The sequence below is a fragment of the Berghia stephanieae genome, chromosome 4, assembly GCF_034508935.2.
Source record: "Berghia stephanieae isolate SIO BIC M18660-M18661 chromosome 4, UCSD_Bste_1.3, whole genome shotgun sequence".
NCBI classification, from domain to species: domain Eukaryota; kingdom Metazoa; phylum Mollusca; class Gastropoda; order Nudibranchia; family Aeolidiidae; genus Berghia; species Berghia stephanieae.
In genome coordinates this window covers 91,145,991-91,163,107 of record NC_088363.1, presented here as the reverse complement: position 1 = coordinate 91,163,107, position 17,117 = coordinate 91,145,991, and the positions used below count along the sequence as shown (strand labels likewise).

At 35.8% G+C, this 17,117-nt stretch overlaps 1 protein-coding gene across 6 annotated transcripts in view; it reads left to right on the top strand.

Annotated features, from left to right (window-relative positions):
- The window catches only part of LOC144971558 (E3 ubiquitin-protein ligase MYCBP2-like), a 120,942-nt gene extending 106,385 nt beyond the window's left edge, over window positions 1-14,557 (top strand). For 5 of the 6 annotated variants that reach the window (XM_078912595.1, XM_078912593.1, XM_078912594.1 and 2 more), the window contains 14 exons: window positions 122-370; window positions 1,834-1,983; window positions 2,951-3,202; window positions 3,574-3,845; window positions 4,398-4,479; window positions 5,152-5,271; window positions 5,581-5,688; window positions 6,441-6,569; window positions 7,935-8,061; window positions 8,585-8,694; window positions 9,134-9,325; window positions 10,384-10,701; window positions 11,344-11,617; window positions 12,625-14,557. In XM_078912595.1, coding sequence (XP_078768721.1) covers window positions 122-370; window positions 1,834-1,983; window positions 2,951-3,202; window positions 3,574-3,845; window positions 4,398-4,479; window positions 5,152-5,271; window positions 5,581-5,688; window positions 6,441-6,569; window positions 7,935-8,061; window positions 8,585-8,694; window positions 9,134-9,325; window positions 10,384-10,701; window positions 11,344-11,617; window positions 12,625-12,740 — 2,499 coding nt within the window. In that variant the 3' untranslated portion in view covers window positions 12,741-14,557. The remainder of the gene's footprint in view (window positions 1-121; window positions 371-1,833; window positions 1,984-2,950; window positions 3,203-3,573; window positions 3,846-4,397; window positions 4,480-5,151; window positions 5,272-5,580; window positions 5,689-6,440; window positions 6,570-7,934; window positions 8,062-8,584; window positions 8,695-9,133; window positions 9,326-10,383; window positions 10,702-11,343; window positions 11,618-12,624) is intronic. The other variant, XM_078912596.1, reaches the window with a different exon arrangement.
- Window positions 14,558-17,117: the final 2,560 nt, after the last annotated feature.

Here is a 17,117-nt window from a genome sequence, read left to right as displayed (position 1 = left end):
GCTGTCCGCTTCCTAACTTTAAAATTTGTCCCTCTCTAAAAGAAAAAAGGGTCCAGATATGTTTGCACTATTAGGAAGAACCATTTTGCATCATCATTTTTGTATTGTCTTTCTTCCAAAGGTTGAAGTTGACAGTCGTTACAGTGGATGGCTTAGCTGTCAGCTCCCAAGAAATGGATCTGGATACCTGCGTCACATGACCATTGAAATGAAAGGTCCTGACCAGAGCCTTCGTTTAAGGCAGATCAAAATTCTTGGTGCCTTAGATGATGATAATTGCGTACTGGAGGTCAAGAAAACGGCTGTTCGACTACAGCAAGAAAACTGTGAGGCAGAAACACTCAAAGTCTTCAGGATTTTGACCTCTCAGGTAGGTGTATGTGATTTGCATTATCACATTACGTATCTATGATTGATTATTCACACATCTTATCTGTCACTTTGTTTATAAGTTTATATGTTTCATTGCCGTCTGATTGTACCTTTCTTGTTGGGGTTTGTGTGCTGGTTTCTGGATGAGACTATGAGCATTTAGCTAAAGACTATCGAGTAAGAAAGGATTAAGTTTGCATCAACACTTTACTAGATCTAGATTGGATAAGAAAGATGCCACACACCCATTGCAAAAGCAGCACCATGTGGTTTTGAGTAAGTCCCCTCACACTAGATAATAGTGCTCTGTTCCTATCACAACACAAATTTTATTAAATAAAAATTTCACCTCCACCCTCCCCCTTAATCAAAAAAAAAATATAATCACAATAAGGTAAAATGTTTTTAACTCTGTTGGTGGTCATTATGTGAAAGGATGATAATTCCAATATGCATTTTTCTTACTACAGAATATCTATATCTAAGTATGATGTACTTTATATCATTATGTGGTCTTGTGGTATGACACTCGCTTTCGAAGGTCCTGGGTTCAAGCCTCACTCTGCGCATAGTTGAGTCCTTGGAAAAGGCTCTTTACTTACATTCTCTCACCGTACTCAGGTGTAAGAGTATCTGGCCTTTAACATTGTTGTGTCTGTCCGAAAAAAACAGTTAATATCGCCTTACAGGCGTCATGTCTTGTCCTAAATGTTAAATGTTGCTGTTGGCCAGGGACCCCTTGTAAAGCTTTTGAGCGCGTTAAGTGGATATTGCACTATAGAAACCAGGATGCCTGGGTGGGGTTCCTGACCTCTCATAGCGGACAGGGAGGTACATACTGTGTCTTCTATCCCCTTATATCTGTTTTTCAACATGCTTTCTGTCTTTGTCTTGGAATGAGATTACTTGGTTTTGTCCTGCCACTGGCCGGGTGCCCTGGCTGGGAGGGAAACAGTCGAATGTATAGTTTTGGGAGATGATATTTTTTTCCTTGTAAATCATCTCTGTTATGCACTGTATTATGTTTTCTTTGTATTATATATGATTTGTAAAACATTTGAGTGTATTCCTCTCAGTTGGGGCCTCTACTGTCTGGATGGACTTTTAGGTGATCTCAAACTAGGTACTTTGATGGTGTGCTCTTGGAATTTACATCCATTTCCTATTTGAACCAATTCCCCTTTGTCTTACCTTTTCTTGGGTACTCTAATTGTAATTCTAGAACTTTTTACTATACATTTTCTTCCTTTTTACTGACGCTTATATGACCTTAATGTGTTGCAAGCGCCGTAAAACCCTTAAAAACAAATAAACAAGCACTATAGAAAAGCTCATTCTTTTATTTTTTTATTTAACTTTGTGCAATTTATCCAATCTTTGTCCACTGGTATAAATGTTATACAATTCTCGTCCAGTAAAGTTTTATTTTAACATTAATAGTTTTGTGTTGTTAAATTTTAGGTGTTTGGTAAGTTGGTTACCAACCCAGAGGACAGTGAAACAGAGGAAGACAAGAGATATGACAAGACAGATGGTGGGGATAATGATTTGAAAGAGCACATGGTCAGCATTCTTTTCTCTCGTAGCAAGTTGTCACACATGCAGAAACAGGTAATTTTAACATTAAACAACCATGTCTCTTATGTGTCATAGGGGTCCCGATAGCTCAGTTGGTAGAGTACTCACTGCATATGCAAAGGGACCGACATTGTCCCTGGTGAAGTGAAGATTATTTTCTTCTGTCACCCCCACCCCCTCCGGGTCCACCCAAAGGTGACTGAGTAGCTGGACCTGTTGGATCTGGTGGAAAGTACTCTGCTATAGACTTGCATCCTATCCCAAGGGTAGCAAGCAATTGCTTTTGTCCATTTCAGGCTATAGAAACTGGGATAAACTTTGGTTCCATCAGCCTGAATGCTCTGAAGGACTAATTATTTGTCATAAATGATTTGCAGAATGTAGTATCATTTGTAAAAATGTTCTTGCGACTTGTCCATTTTTAAATTTTAGGAAAACTTTTTGAGCCATATTTTTTTTTTCATGTTATACTATGTCCAATACATTTTTCCTTAAATGAAGTCTTTAAAAAATATTAGATTATGTTATTTTTGTTGTATTGCTTCACATTTGTGTAACAGCCAGAATTTGAAAACAAGATTGTTTTCTTCAATTGCCAAGAGTTGTCACCCAGTGAAAGATAATCTCTCTCTCTCTCTCTCTCTCTCTCTCTCTCTCTCTCTCTCTCTCTCTCTCTCTCTCTCTCTCTCTCTCTCTCTCTCTCTCTCTCTCTCTCTCTCTCCCTCCCTCTCCCCCCCCCCTAGTGTATTCCTCTTTGTTTGGATATGGTGCTCGTTTCCAGATGAGACTTATCGGTGATCTCAAACTAAGTACATTGATGATATTCTAGAATTTGACTATCCCATTTTCTTCCTTTTTACTGGCGCTGATATAACCTACATGTGTTGCAAGCGCCGTGAAAACAAACAACAAACAAAACTGCCTAGTATGCTTGTTGGCATGGAGGGCCGCAGAATATTGCATATTTATCTTTAAAATATTTGTATTTTTATTACATTAGGTCTGCAGTCATATTGTCCAAGGAATTCGAAAAGAAGCTGGCAAGATGAAAGAGGAATGGGAGCAAAGCTTCAATCAACAAGACCATGCAGAGGAGATTCACAGCTCTGATGTGTACTGCTTTGAGTTGGTCTCCATGGTCGTGGCTCTCAGTGGTTCATTGGTCGGCCGGAAATACCTTGCGCAACAGTTTACACTGATTCATGATTTGTTTAGCTTGCTGCACACTTCAACTCCAAGAATTCAGCGTCAGGTAAGGATTCTTATGATTCAAAATATCTAAGTTTTGGCAACTTTCATTTTATTTTTTTTATTTTATTATTTTTTTTCGGGGGGGGGGGGGGGGGGGGGGGGGGGGGGGGGGGTTAATGCGATAATTAGGACTGAAAGGAGTCATATATTTTAAATTTTAATTTGATTAACGTCAAATTGACAAAATTTAATATAATTATTGATTACAGTATTCTACCTCTCAATCGTTTTAAGAAAATAATGAAAAGTATATTGTACATTTTATGTTACAGAATTTATGTTGGATATTCGTTTTTACACTTGAATCGAGCCAACCTGAACCAGGTAACAGTATGTTGATTCATAAATGTCATCCTTTCTCCTATTAACCAGATCACCATCGTGTTCCGTCGAGTCCTTCCCTGGGTCAAACCCCAAATCCTTGCCATGATTTTGTCCATCCCATCTCTACCCCCACTCGACTACAACATTGTCGGTGGATCAGATGGGGATGAGACCTTTGACTCTCACAACCCAGGCATCCTGGATGTCTTCTTGGCCTGTGTGGCCAAGTCGCTCAGTGTCCAGATGAAAGTCAAGAGCTCTGGTCCGAGTAAAGCTTGCACCACCTTAACGTTGTCTGAGTGTTTGGAAGACTCAGCCTTGTGAGTAGGAATTTTTATATGAAATTGTAATTGAACCGATTAAAGTAGGCACTGACTTTTCATGAAAATAATCTTGAGGTGTAGGTTAAAATCCTATTTATATAGATCTGTAGACATTTTGAATCACCCAATATACAAAATATAGTTTTGTTGTCATGGAAGGCCAGTAAATAAGAAACAACAATATGCAAATGCTGATAGTGGATGTGATGTTTTGGGGAGAACCTAAGGCTTTAATTATACAACCTTCTAGACAATTCAGATTTATCAAACACTAACGTTATATAATTTTTTTTTTAATTTGTCGTTGTTGTTGGTAGATATCCTAGATATAGTAAAGAGTAACAAAATCTCCAGAAATCAATTATAGAAAATGTCTGCTAGTTATAGAGTTGATTCTCCCCTGCTTTCTCTGGCAGTCAATACTGTCTGTACAAGATGTTTATAGATCTCATAAAATTTGGAGAGAAAAAAGTCTTTGATTTTCCAAACTCCTGTATAAATGTAAAATCAACTTTTTTCTTTAATTTACATAAATTGTTTCCATTTTAGATCATCTCGATGGTGGTTGAGAGGTACTATGGACGCAGGTCTGTCTGCAAGTATCATGGAACTAGTTAAGGACATGGCATCGGTAAGATGAATTACCTATCCACATAGGAATAGGAACAACTTTCACGACAAAAGATCTTTCTTGATGTTGAAAATACTGGATACAAATGAAAAATCAATCAAAATCTCTTAAAATCCATCCGTAAAGAATAAAGCTTTGACTATTTGTATTGTAAAATAATATGGAGGAAATTAATTAATTTTTGTAGAAATTTGAAACTAATCTTAATTTTGAATAAACATTAAGCTTACAATTAAAGGAATGCCTTTGTATTGAAAATATAAATTATGAAAATAAACTCACATTAAGAGTAAACGTTGATTGATTACCAAATAACTTGGTTGCATTTAAATTCAATACATTGAAAAAGAATTTTCGTGCTCAAAATTATTGCCCTTTCTAAACTCTTGCCAAATTTTTAAAAATTTTGTTGGTCCTATCATGAGAAGTGGATAAATGGGGGATGATTGATTTTACAAAGCAATCATCAATCACTCCGTGGCTACCTCTAGGCTGAATGCTGTGTTAGATTTTATATCGATTAGTTGATAAAAAACTAAGGTATTTTGTAAAATTTTGACCTTAAAACTTCAACATTTTTGTAGCATTTATATGTATGGAAATGTTTATTAATTAACTTGAATTGATTGTATAAAAATGAACTGGTACTCATTTTCATATTTCTGAACACAGGGGAAGCTTTCAGAGACATGGGCTACTAATACTAAAGCAGCCATTGCGGAAGCCATTCTTAACATGACCAAACTAAACGAAAACCAAAGAGATCCTCTAAATTGTGTCAAGACACCCACAGTGAGTTTCTATTTTGTTCTTTTATGGTCTTTGTGTCTAGAGAAGACCATATGATTGTTATCACTTTTAGTTGCCAACTATAAGAATATTGTTGTCACTGGATCTTCTCGTCATTACCATTACCACCACCACATCATCATCATCATCATCATCATCATTATAACCACCACCCTCATCATCATGATCATCATCAGCAGCAACAGTTGTTCCTTTTCACCCACAAGTTGTGAAAAGGATTTGACTAGGAGTGTTCTGGTGTGGGTTAATGTACCAGTGTTTAGAATTTGTAAATCCTTTTTTTTCCCACAGCTATGGCTTGCTTTGGCATCGTTATGTGTATTAGACCAGGATCATGTGGACCGTCTGTCTTCCGGGGAATGGCTGGCCAGCCCTGACCAACACCATGGACAGCCACAGGTAAGAGACTTTAAAGTCTTTTGGAGGCATTGTGCTTTTGTTCCATGAGGCTCTGAGTCCTTTTAACCCATGAGGATCATAGTGAAAGAAGGGAGGTAGTAATATCAAACTACCCTTTGGATAGGATGCTGATTTATTTATTGCAAAGTAATTATTGCACATCTTGCTTATAACTAACTTCTCAAATATAGTTTGTTTAACATGGATGGCCAGGAGAAAAAAAAACAAAACATTCAAAAGACTAAAAGTTGCTATATTTTAAAATGAAGATGTAATCTTTATTTCCTTAATTGTTTTTGAGTATGCATTGATCTCTTAGTTCGTGTATTGGCATCTAAATGGAAAATGATTGACCGAAGAGAAAAGTTGACAATTTCCAAATTTGTGTTTTCAAATTTTTCCAAAAGTATTTTAAATTCATTAAATTTTAAGTAGCCCTGGTGAAGTATTTTGACTCAATAAATATAACAAAAAAAATAAAATCGCTCTCTTTTTAGATCAAAACTTTATTTTTTCATTGATTGCACCAATATACTCTGTTATTGGGATGATAATTAGTCAAATCTATACTCCTTTTGATATGCTCTCATTTCACTGGTATTAATTTGACCTAAAAGAATTTCCGAGGCATTGTCTATCAATCTGTTGAATTGATTCATGATGCATTCTTATTTTTAAAAGTCCTAAATATTAAGAAATTAATTTGTTGATGTTTCAATGAATATTCATTTTCCATTTTGTTCCCACCTTAGCCCACGTGTGATAACCATGACGATGGCATCACCCCTGCCATCATTTTGTGCAATGAATGCCACAACCTGTGTGCTGACTGTGACCGCTTTTTGCATTTGCCTAGACATATGAGAAATCATCAAAGACAGGTTAGCTATTATCTCCTCCTCTTCCTCCATATTTTTATCCTCATTTTCTCGCACTATTCTCCTTTTTTCCTCCTCTCTTCTAATACCAATACCACAATTACTACCACAATTACTCTGTTTATAAGCACAGTCCTCAGGAATCTAGCAGTGTGCTTACAGCTGGATCATGCTTATAAGCAGATTCGGATTTGTTTTTGTTATTAATAAATTTAACTTTTTCCTCTGAATTTACAAATGTATACATAATGATATGCACTGGATTGCAGGCTTGAAATTTTCATTGTCCCATTAAAAAGACCGTTTTAAAAACCTTTTTTACTGTTAATGTTTTTTTAAAATTTTAAACAAACCATTTCTTTTCTGCTGCAACGTGCGACAGTATTATGCTGGAAGTGTGGGTCAGGGATAAAGAAAAATGTGGTTGTTGCTTGTTTGACTTTTGAATGGATACACATGTTATTGACGTCCTCTAATTCTCTGAACGGTTCCAACTCTGTTTTCAGCCATGAAGTTTAAGATAAAGTCTGATGGTTTTAAATGCTTGTTTAACCTCTGAGGTTTAACTCCTACCTGTAGTAGTAGTAGTAGTAGTTGAGCGAAAAATTCCAACTTCTGCGCTCCGGAAGACCGTATCTAGAAGCAAAATGTAGGACAAATCGACATAAGGCAACCTTCATCCCAACCACCATAGAATTAATTAACAAAACTTCTGTGGAAAAATGAGACAACCAATGAAAATAACGAGCAGCAGTGGCGTGAATCATCATCATCAACATTGCCGCCATCGTTATCATCATCATTATCGTAGTCATCATCATCACCATCACAATCATTGCCATCTTCTTCTTAATATAAGACACTATATTTATAATATGGTTATCTGCTGTCCCAGCAAATATATTGTATCGTTCTGTCTGTCTGTTTATGTGTGTATGTATAATGTATGTATGTATAATATATGTATGTGTGTATATGTGTATGTATTATGTAGGCATGCATGTACGATGGTATGCTGGTTTGTATGTATGTCTGCATGTATGTGTGTATGTATGAATGCTTATTTCTTTCGTATACATGTGTAGAAACAATGTGCAAGCGTGTATGTTCGTGTATTGCATTGTTTACCTCACATGAATTGTCTTTAATTTGGACAATAAAGATTTTTATTATTATTATTATTATTATTATTATTATTATTATTATTATTATTATTATTATTATTATTATTATTAGTTAATAGTTGTTAGTAGTGGTGATAGTTTTTACCCTTCTTTGAAAGGGGGTAAAATTATTTTGTATTTATTTTATTTATTCTCTGTGTTCTCTTTTATAATCCATTTTTCTCGCTTTACCACCCAATCATAGGTTTTCAAAGAGGAGGAAGAGGCAATCAAAGTGGACCTCCATGAGGGCTGTGGTCGTATCAAGCTATTCTGGGTCATGTCTCTTGTAGACTCTCGAACATTCAAGGCCATGGTTGAGTTTAGAGAAGGTATGTGTTTTCATAGAAATAGGCATATCATTTTACTGATCAGTCCACGACTCATAGCAATATTTGGTCTGCTTTGATGAAAGGTCCTGAATCTTATTGACAAATGATATTTATGCTATTAATATTATAAGTCTTCAAGAGCCAATGATTTTAGTAACTGAATCATCATTTACTTTTCACATGCTCTTCATATGGTATCCGCCATTTGTAGGTCTGCTACCTATCTGAGTTGAATGCAACAATTAACATACTTACATTTCTTTTCCTGAATAGAAATAAGTGTTGAGTTTTTTTAGACCTTTTGATCAATATTGTAACCAACTCCAAACTCAACTCTTTATATGAAATAAAAATAGTTAATACAAAAACAAAAAGCACAGTGCCAAGTATATACTGTTTGCTCAATATTTAAAAATGTGTGAGAGCTGATGGTAAAAATTATTTCCAATTAAAATGTGTCTTATCATTTGAAAGGGTGAATTTTAATTTAGTGCACTTTTAAAAAAAAATCAAACCATTTTAGGAAAATCAAGTAGCTCAGCGATTGGTCCAGGAACATGTCGCTTCTGTGGACGGACAAGTAATACAGGACTTCTAGCCATTGGCAATGTCTGCTCTGATCCTGATTGTCAGGTATTCTTATGTGTCAACTATTTATGTATTTTTATTTATTTATTGAAAAGCAAAATGTGTAAAGGTGGGTCCCAATAACTCAGTTTGTAGACTTGCTACTCATGCTGAGGGGACAGGATTGATCTCGGGTGAAATTGAAATATTTTTTTCTGATCCCCCTTATCCTCCCAGCCTGGTAGCTGGGTCTATGAGATCTGATGGAAAGTACTTTACAATAAACCAGAATCCTAATTAAAGGGTAGCAAGCAATTCCTATTTTCCGTTTAACACTTAAAGGTATAAACTTCGGTTCCAATTGCCTTCTTGCTCTAAGAATGTAATATACAGTGATGGGGCCTTTATCATGGGATGGCAGGATGTGATTGATGATGATGTATCTAATATTAATAAGAAGTTAATAAGGTGTTATTTTGATTTTGCATGTTTTTATCTCCACCAGGAATATTCCAAGATGGCTTGCACCAAAGTCAACTCGTGTGGCCATCTGTGTGCAGGCATCATGGGAGAAGACCCTTGTTTGCCATGTTTGCATCGATGTCGCCCTTCGGACAAGGAACAACTGAAACAAGACTCTGATGACATGTGTATGATTTGCTTTACAGAGGCTTTGGCTGCTGCCCCAGCTATTCAGGTACATCCTACATGTTAAGTGTTGCTGTTTGCTAAGGAACCTTTGTGATGTGCTTTGAGCATATTTAGTGGATATTGTGCTATATCAATGCTCAGGGGTTTGTTTTTTTCATCTTATTCTGTCACACTGTCCATCTTTGTAGTATCAGCCAGGTGTTATTTTCCCTTCTAGTTTTCCATATGACTATTGAGTTTTCCAAACGCTTTCCATCTTATATTTTGTCCCATGAATTTTGACTGTCTTCTTATCTTTCTCATCAATGAGTACTTCATGTGCAGATTGTTTTCAAATGTTGAGCCGCGGGTGGTTGGATGGGAGCATCACCCTTGAATCATATACCTATGATGTTCGCATGGGTGTACGATCCGATAGTGATAGCCTATCCTGCTTCTTTGGTTTGTGATTGTATTTTTGACAGGGGATATTTTTTTTTCTGTAAATCTTCTGCCTGTTTGTTCTTGGTTATTTATAATTTAGCTTATGATATCTTTAGGTTATGATTTTGATTTACATTTGTACTATTTTTGTTAGATTGCTTGTTTTTTGTTTCAGCGGTCTCTCATATAACCTCAATTGTGTTGGAAGAGACCTAAAGCAACAAACAAACAAACAAAAAATGTTGAGCCTGTCTATAAAGTCTTGTTCTTTTCAATTGTGTGCCGAAATCAGTGCCCAAACCTTGTATCATGTAGGGATGGAAGTAACCCAACTATTTTACCATTTTTTGATTGGTATTATAATCTTAATTTAATCTTAGTCTTGGTCTTGATAGCTCAGAGTTGGTAGAACACTCGCTTCACATCCAAAGGAACCGAGATCGATTCCGGGTACAGTTGAGTTGGGTTTTTTTCTGATCCTCCTGTCTACCCAGCAGTAAATGGGTAGCTGGGTCAGATCAGGTGGAAAGTATGTGATAAACTAGAGTCCTATCCAAAGGATAGCAACCAATTGCTATTGTCCATTTCAGGCTATAGAAACCGGCTCCATGGAGGACTACTACTTGCGATTTACTTAAGTAGACAATTTTTTAAAATCATTTTAAAATTTACTCTCCACAGCTGTCGTGCTCACATGTATTCCATCTCCACTGTTCCAAGATGGTTCTTTCCAAAAAATATGTTGGGGCCCGTATTACCTTTGGCTTCTCCCAGTGTCCAATATGTAAGAACACCATAAATCACCCAGCTCTGAGGCCTCTACTGGATCCTATCCGTGACCTAAAGGAAGATGTCCGTCGTAAGGCTTTGATGAGACTAGAGTATGAAGGGCTGGATAAGGCTGAGGCAATCACCACGCCTGGGGCTAGATTTTATCAGGACCCTGCAGGTTATGCCATGGACAGATACGCCTACTACGTCTGTTTCAAGTGCAATAAGGTATGTTCAATTTCTGTCAACTGGCTGTTCCATCCAAGGGTAACTGTGCATTTGATTGTGCTGAAATGAAAGGTAATACCTGTAGAATAAGATTCATATACAGTGGAATTCTGATAAAGCCAACTCTGTTGGACCAGAAAGATTGATTGACTTAGATAAAGAACACAAAATTTGGGACCAACATGAGGTGTTGGCTTTAAGCAGAGGTTGATTTTAAGAGAGTTGTTTTTAGTTTCTGTTGCATTTTATCAAACTTTAAAAAATTACCCAATTGATATATAATTCATAAAATGATTCATCTCATTTACCAAATGTGGATTGGTTTGGGGGGGGGGGGGGGGGGTTTGTCTTTTTTTTTGTTTGTTTTTTTTTTTTTTTTTTTTTTTTTGGGGGGGGGGGGGGGGGGAGTTGTGCGTGTTTTGTTTTGTTTGATGTGTTTTTAATATTTTTGTTGAATGTTTGAAATGGTCTATAATAAAAGAGCATGTGAGCGTTTTTATGAAAATGCTGATACTCTTGGGTTGGAGAATTTTTTTTGGGGCCACAACCTTGCTATCCCCTGTATACCCCTATTAAAAGCTCTGATTTTTTAAAACATTCTTTTGTAAAAAAAAGTTGTTATTTTACCCACTTTAATTTTAGGCATATTATGGTGGGGAAGCAAGATGTGATGAGGCAATAGGAGGTGGTGATGACTTTGATCCCTCTGAGCTTGTGTGTGGGGCCTGCTCCGACGTGTCCAGGGCCCAGATGTGTGCCAAGCACGGAGCTGATTTCCTGGAGTACAAATGCCGTTACTGCTGTTCTGTGGCCGTCTTCTTTTGCTTTGGTACCACCCACTTTTGTAACTCCTGTCATGAAGATTTCCAGCGAGTCACAGAGATCCCACGAAAAAATTTGCCTCACTGTCCTGCGGGTGAGTCTTTTTTCTTGATAATTGTTTGGGTACAATCTAAATTGAATCAGATTTCATGATGACAACTGGTCCCAAAACAGTATAGCACCAAAAGAATGGCAGGATTAGCTTCTCAACATGATAAAAAAAAAATAGTGTTGATACTTTGCTGATACCTCCAGACGCCACACCTGCCAATTTCTGAGTTTAAAAAAGTCTCCAGATCATTTGTCTATATTCAAATCAGGATAAAGCTTGAAAACTGGACCCCAAAACGTCTTCTGCTTGTTTTCTGTCTATGAAATGCAAGTAAGGAGGAATGTCTACTTCTTCTCCTTTGTCTTCTTTAAATAATCTGACTGACTCAGTAAGACTGGCATTACTGTTGATTTGTATTTTCGAAAGAAAAAGAAGTTATCACGACTGCTCAAGAGTTTGATACTACCAAATATTGTTTGAAAGCAGAATGTATTGGAGGAAAATGATTAGAGATGACTATCAATAGTAGATGGAGGAATATTTAATTATTTCGTTTTTGCCAAAGATAATGTTGAGAAATTATTTTGTTTCAGATTGGATGCAGTGGTATATTTCTTTTATCGTCTACTCCCATTTTCCCTGTTATCTAAGTCTATCGTGTTGTTTTCCTGGCATTTAAGTGACCCATACGTGTTGCAAGTTCTGTTTAATTTCTTAATAAACAAATCATCAAGGAAGACCTAATAATTTGAAAATAGAAAAAAAAATTTAAAATATTAGATTTTATTAAAAGAACAAAACAAGCTAAATTAAACAATATAGCTAATTCCCTAAAAGATCATATCGCCCAAAACTGAAAATTAATTTAATATTCTACACCTAATACTACTTTTCTGCCTCCTCCTCCACCTCTTCCTCTCTTCCTCCTTCCTAATCATAAACAAGAAGAGTTGCACATCAAATATATGCATATGATTATCAGTTAGACAAAAATAAGTAGTAGAATTTTAGACATTTTAAATGGTATTTTTATATTTTTGTTTGGATAGGTCCCAAAGGTGTCCAGAAGGAAGGAGAGGAATGTCCACTCCACGTCATCCATCCACCAACAGGAGAAGAGTTTGCCCTTGGATGTGGCGTCTGCCGAAATGCTCACACATTTTAAGGGATTTTTAAACATTTTAATTTTTTTTTGCTCTTGTGTTATTTTCATGCATTTTATATATATTTTTCACATTCTATTCAGTTTCCTTGATTCAGTTTCCTTCTTAATATATGCTTATTTAAATGATTAAAAAATCTTTTTTGCATTACAATCATATTTTGCCTTTTCCTTTTAATTTTTTTTTTTTTGCCACTGTCTAAAGAGCATCTCATCGAATGGTTCTGTTTCTTTTTTTTTTTTTTAAGGTATTAATGAATTATTGACGAAGTATTGCATTTCCAGTATTCTGTGTTTAGTGTACCTCATTGGAGTTATTTCATTTCATCTTTGTGTTAGTTGAATTTAGTCCAATGCCATTGTCAATAGAATAATGTCAGTAAATCCTATAATTTGAGTGTATCTCATTTGTTTCTGTAATGTATTTAATTTAAGTGATCATTAGTTGTAATTTAAAACTGATATTAAGCAAATGACATTTCCTTGTGTTATATTGAAAGTTAAGCTTTTCATCAACATATTTCACCTTCCCATTCATTTGCTTACAGTATGTCTCTTTGTATGTTGTTACTGATACAGTGTTTCATACCACTGCTTGCTTTCATAAGTCAACTATCGTTTTGATAATTATTGTATTGAAAGTTTAGAACAATGTCAGGCATCGTTCATCCATATATTTTTAATGCTTTATTTTATTAGTTTTTAATCAATATGAATCATAACGTTTTTAAAATAATTATTCAATTAGATATATGTATTCTGATGTCTCTGATATTTCTTAACCTGAAAATGGCATGGTGGGTTGTAATATTTTAAAAAATGAATTGAATATTTCAAAATGTCTATTCCTGAATCTTGCGTCGGAAACGTTTCATACACATGCCAAGAATAAATGTGTATATTTTTAATAAGCATCCTTGCAATTTAGTGTACATATGCATGATACTCACTGACGTCTATGAAGTGCAATGGGATTATTTGAATTTGGCCATTTGAATATTTTGCATTATTTTTTTCTTCTATCCTTTTCAGTAAATAATGGTCAGAATTGATTTACATTTTTCGAAACCATGTTTTTAAAATGACGATTGATTTTTTGATTTTATAGAGTATAGCATCAGACTAAAACATAAAGTATAGTGATTAAAATAGTGGCCAAATCATCTTCTATCATAATTGTAGAAGGAATTTGTGCTAAAGTATGTAAGTATATTTCTACATGTAAATTTTAAGCTATTTTTGATTTTATGATAGTCTAGTGACTTGTGTCTTGATTTAATAATACTTAGATGTTTGGGGTATGTTCTAGTGACTTTGTGTATTGATTTAATAAGACTTAGATGTTTGGGGTATGATCTCGTGATTTGTGTATTGATTTAATAATACTTAGATGTTTGGGGTGTGATCTAGTGGCTTGTGTATTGATTTAATAATACTTAGATGTTTGGGGTATGATCTAGTGGCTTGTGTATTGATTTAATAATACTTAGATGTTTGGGGTATGATCTAGTGGCTTGTGTATTGATTTAATAATACTTAGATGTTTGGGGTATGACAATTATTTATACAACAGAGTCTCCACTGTGATAATTATACCAAATTGAGATGCGTTCATAAAATTGACATTTTTGTATTACTATTGCTGTTGGTTTGCCTTGTCATCGCATTTATCCCCATGTGTAACGATATTGTTCCTCTTTGATTTCAATTATTTGATGCTGTTTTTATTATGTGCATACATTATTGTAAAGTTATATGGAATACTTTACTGGCTTTGATTTTATTTTACAGAGTAAAAATAAAATTATAATTAACAGTCACCAATTGTTTCTCCCATAGTGGGCAGGGGGGATACATACTGTGTCTTCTATCCCTTATATCTGTTTTCCAACATGCTCTCTGTCTTTGTCTTGGAATGAGATTACTTGGTTTTGTCCTGGCCCTGGCCGGAGTCTAAGCTGGGAGGGAAACAGTCAAATGAATAGTTATTGTTTTGGGGATGATATTTTTTTCCTTGTAAATCATCTCTCTGTTAGGTATTATTATATTTGTTATTTTGAATTTATAATGTAAGCATTTGACTGCCCCCAAATATGCAAAAAAAAAATATCCCAAATTATGCGGGGGGGGGGGAGGCAAATTATGCAAAACAAGAAAAAAGTAATAAACAGCTGTCTAAATTTTTCCATTGCTTTATTTACATATAACCAATTCAAAATTAAAGAACTACAAGCGGGTGGTTGGATGGGAGCATCACCCTTGAATCATATACCTATGATGTTCGCATGGGTGTACGATCCGATAGTGATGTCGTTTCTTCTTCTCTTTACTAGCCTATCCTGCTTCTTTGGTTTGTGATTGTATTTTTGACAGGGGATATTTTTTTTTCTGTAAATCTTCTGCCTGTTTGTTCTTGGTTATTTATAATTTAGCTTATGATATCTCTAGGTTATGATTTTGATTTACATTTGTACTATTTTTGTTAGATTGCTTGTTTTTTTTGCTTCAGCGGTCTCTCATATAACCTCAATTGTGTTGGAAGAGACCTAAAGCAACAAACAAACAAACAAACAAAAGAACTACTACGCAAATTCAAAACTTAATTTTTTGTTGTAGCACAGACAAGCTAGATGTCGCAGAGACGTTGTGCTAAGACTCCTGCGCCTGTCTGACAATATCAGATTGTAAACAGAAAAACTGCGCTCAGCATCAGCGCTGTTGATCGTGGTGTATATGTACCACTTGGCACAAGCAGCCAAAGCTGGCACTTCATCAGAAATGGACTGCCAAAAATGTGGCACGTCAACAGAAGAGGTGATGGGAGTTCTTCACCGCGAGGGCCCCAAGCTGCCGGGTGTACCTCCTTATCTCCTCCTCGGGTACAGTTTTCAGCTTTGTGAGGCTCTCAAGTTGATCCCAAGGTGGAGACAGGAGCAGCTTAGCAGGGTAGATCTCAAGAAGACAAATCAAATCGTACACTTGGAATCAGGGTTGCCAGATTAATTTCAGGCATTCTGCCAACTGGATTTTTAAAATCTGCCAAATCGTACTATTTATAGATAGTTCGAAGATGACGTCACTCAGGTCTTTGTTATTGTTTTTTGCCATCCGCGTTTATGAGTAATGCTCACTGATTTGTATTAACCCGACTATAAACGTTCATGGATACACACAGTTTTGTGTGTTGACCCGTTATACTTCCGGATGGCAATGTTATGAGCTTCTTAGCCAAGCGCATACTATCTATAGTACCCCCTTTGAAAGCTCATCAGTGTTGTTAAACAAAAAATTCTCAAGGCCTATGTCATAATTATTTTTTTTCATTTCCCAGGTTTTAAAAAAATCACTAATACTAATACATAAACATTGCCATGGAAAACGTGTAGTAGACCTATACATTCATCCCTAGGCCTCGGAAAATAATATCTGCCAAACTGCCAAACCGATTTTTCTCTGCCAGACGACTTCAAATTCTGCCAAAAAAAGGACATTTTGCAACCCTGCTTGGAATTGGAATAGCCTCCCTTTAAAGTTAAAGGGAAGTCACGGTCACATATTTGGGAACATCGTCGGACTTTTTCGGTTTCATTTTTCTTCATACAATGGTCATAAATTCACGCTAAAAAACATATTTTGCATAATTATGCGGTAAAAGGTGAATTATGCGGCCGCATCGGTCACGTTTTCCTGGGGGGGCCAGATTTGAGTGTATTCCTCTTAGTTGGATTTTGTGCTTGCGTCCGGATGAGACTTATAGGTGCGGGTGGTTGGATGGGAGCATCACCCTTGAATCATATACCTATGATGTTCGCATGGGTGTACGATCCGATAGTGATGTCGTTTCTTCTTCTCTTTACTAGCCTATCCTGCTTCTTTGGTTTGTGATTGCATTTTTGACAGGGGATATTTTTTTTTCTGTAAATCTTCTGCCTGTATGATCTTGGTTATTTATAATTTAGCTTATGATATCTTTAGGTTATGATTTTGATTTACATTTGTACTATTTTTGTTAGATTGCTTGTTTTTTTGTTTCAGCGGTCTCTCATATAACCTCAATTGTGTTGGAAGTGAAGAGACGTAAAGCAACAAACAAACAAAAAAAAAAAAAGACTTATAGGTGGTCTCAAACTAAGTACTTTGCTAGTGTGCTCTTGGAATCTACATCTGATCCCTATTTGTTTCCAGTTCCCCTATGTCTTACTTGTTTTTTGGTGCTTTAATTGTAATTCTAGAACTTTTTACTATCCCATTTTCTTCCATTTTACTGGCGCTGATATAACCTAAATGTGTTGCAAGCGCCGTAAAACCCTAAAAAAAAAACCAATTGTTTCCATCTGTGATTGGGTGTTTCATGGGGAGCATTGACTCTACTTGGGCCCT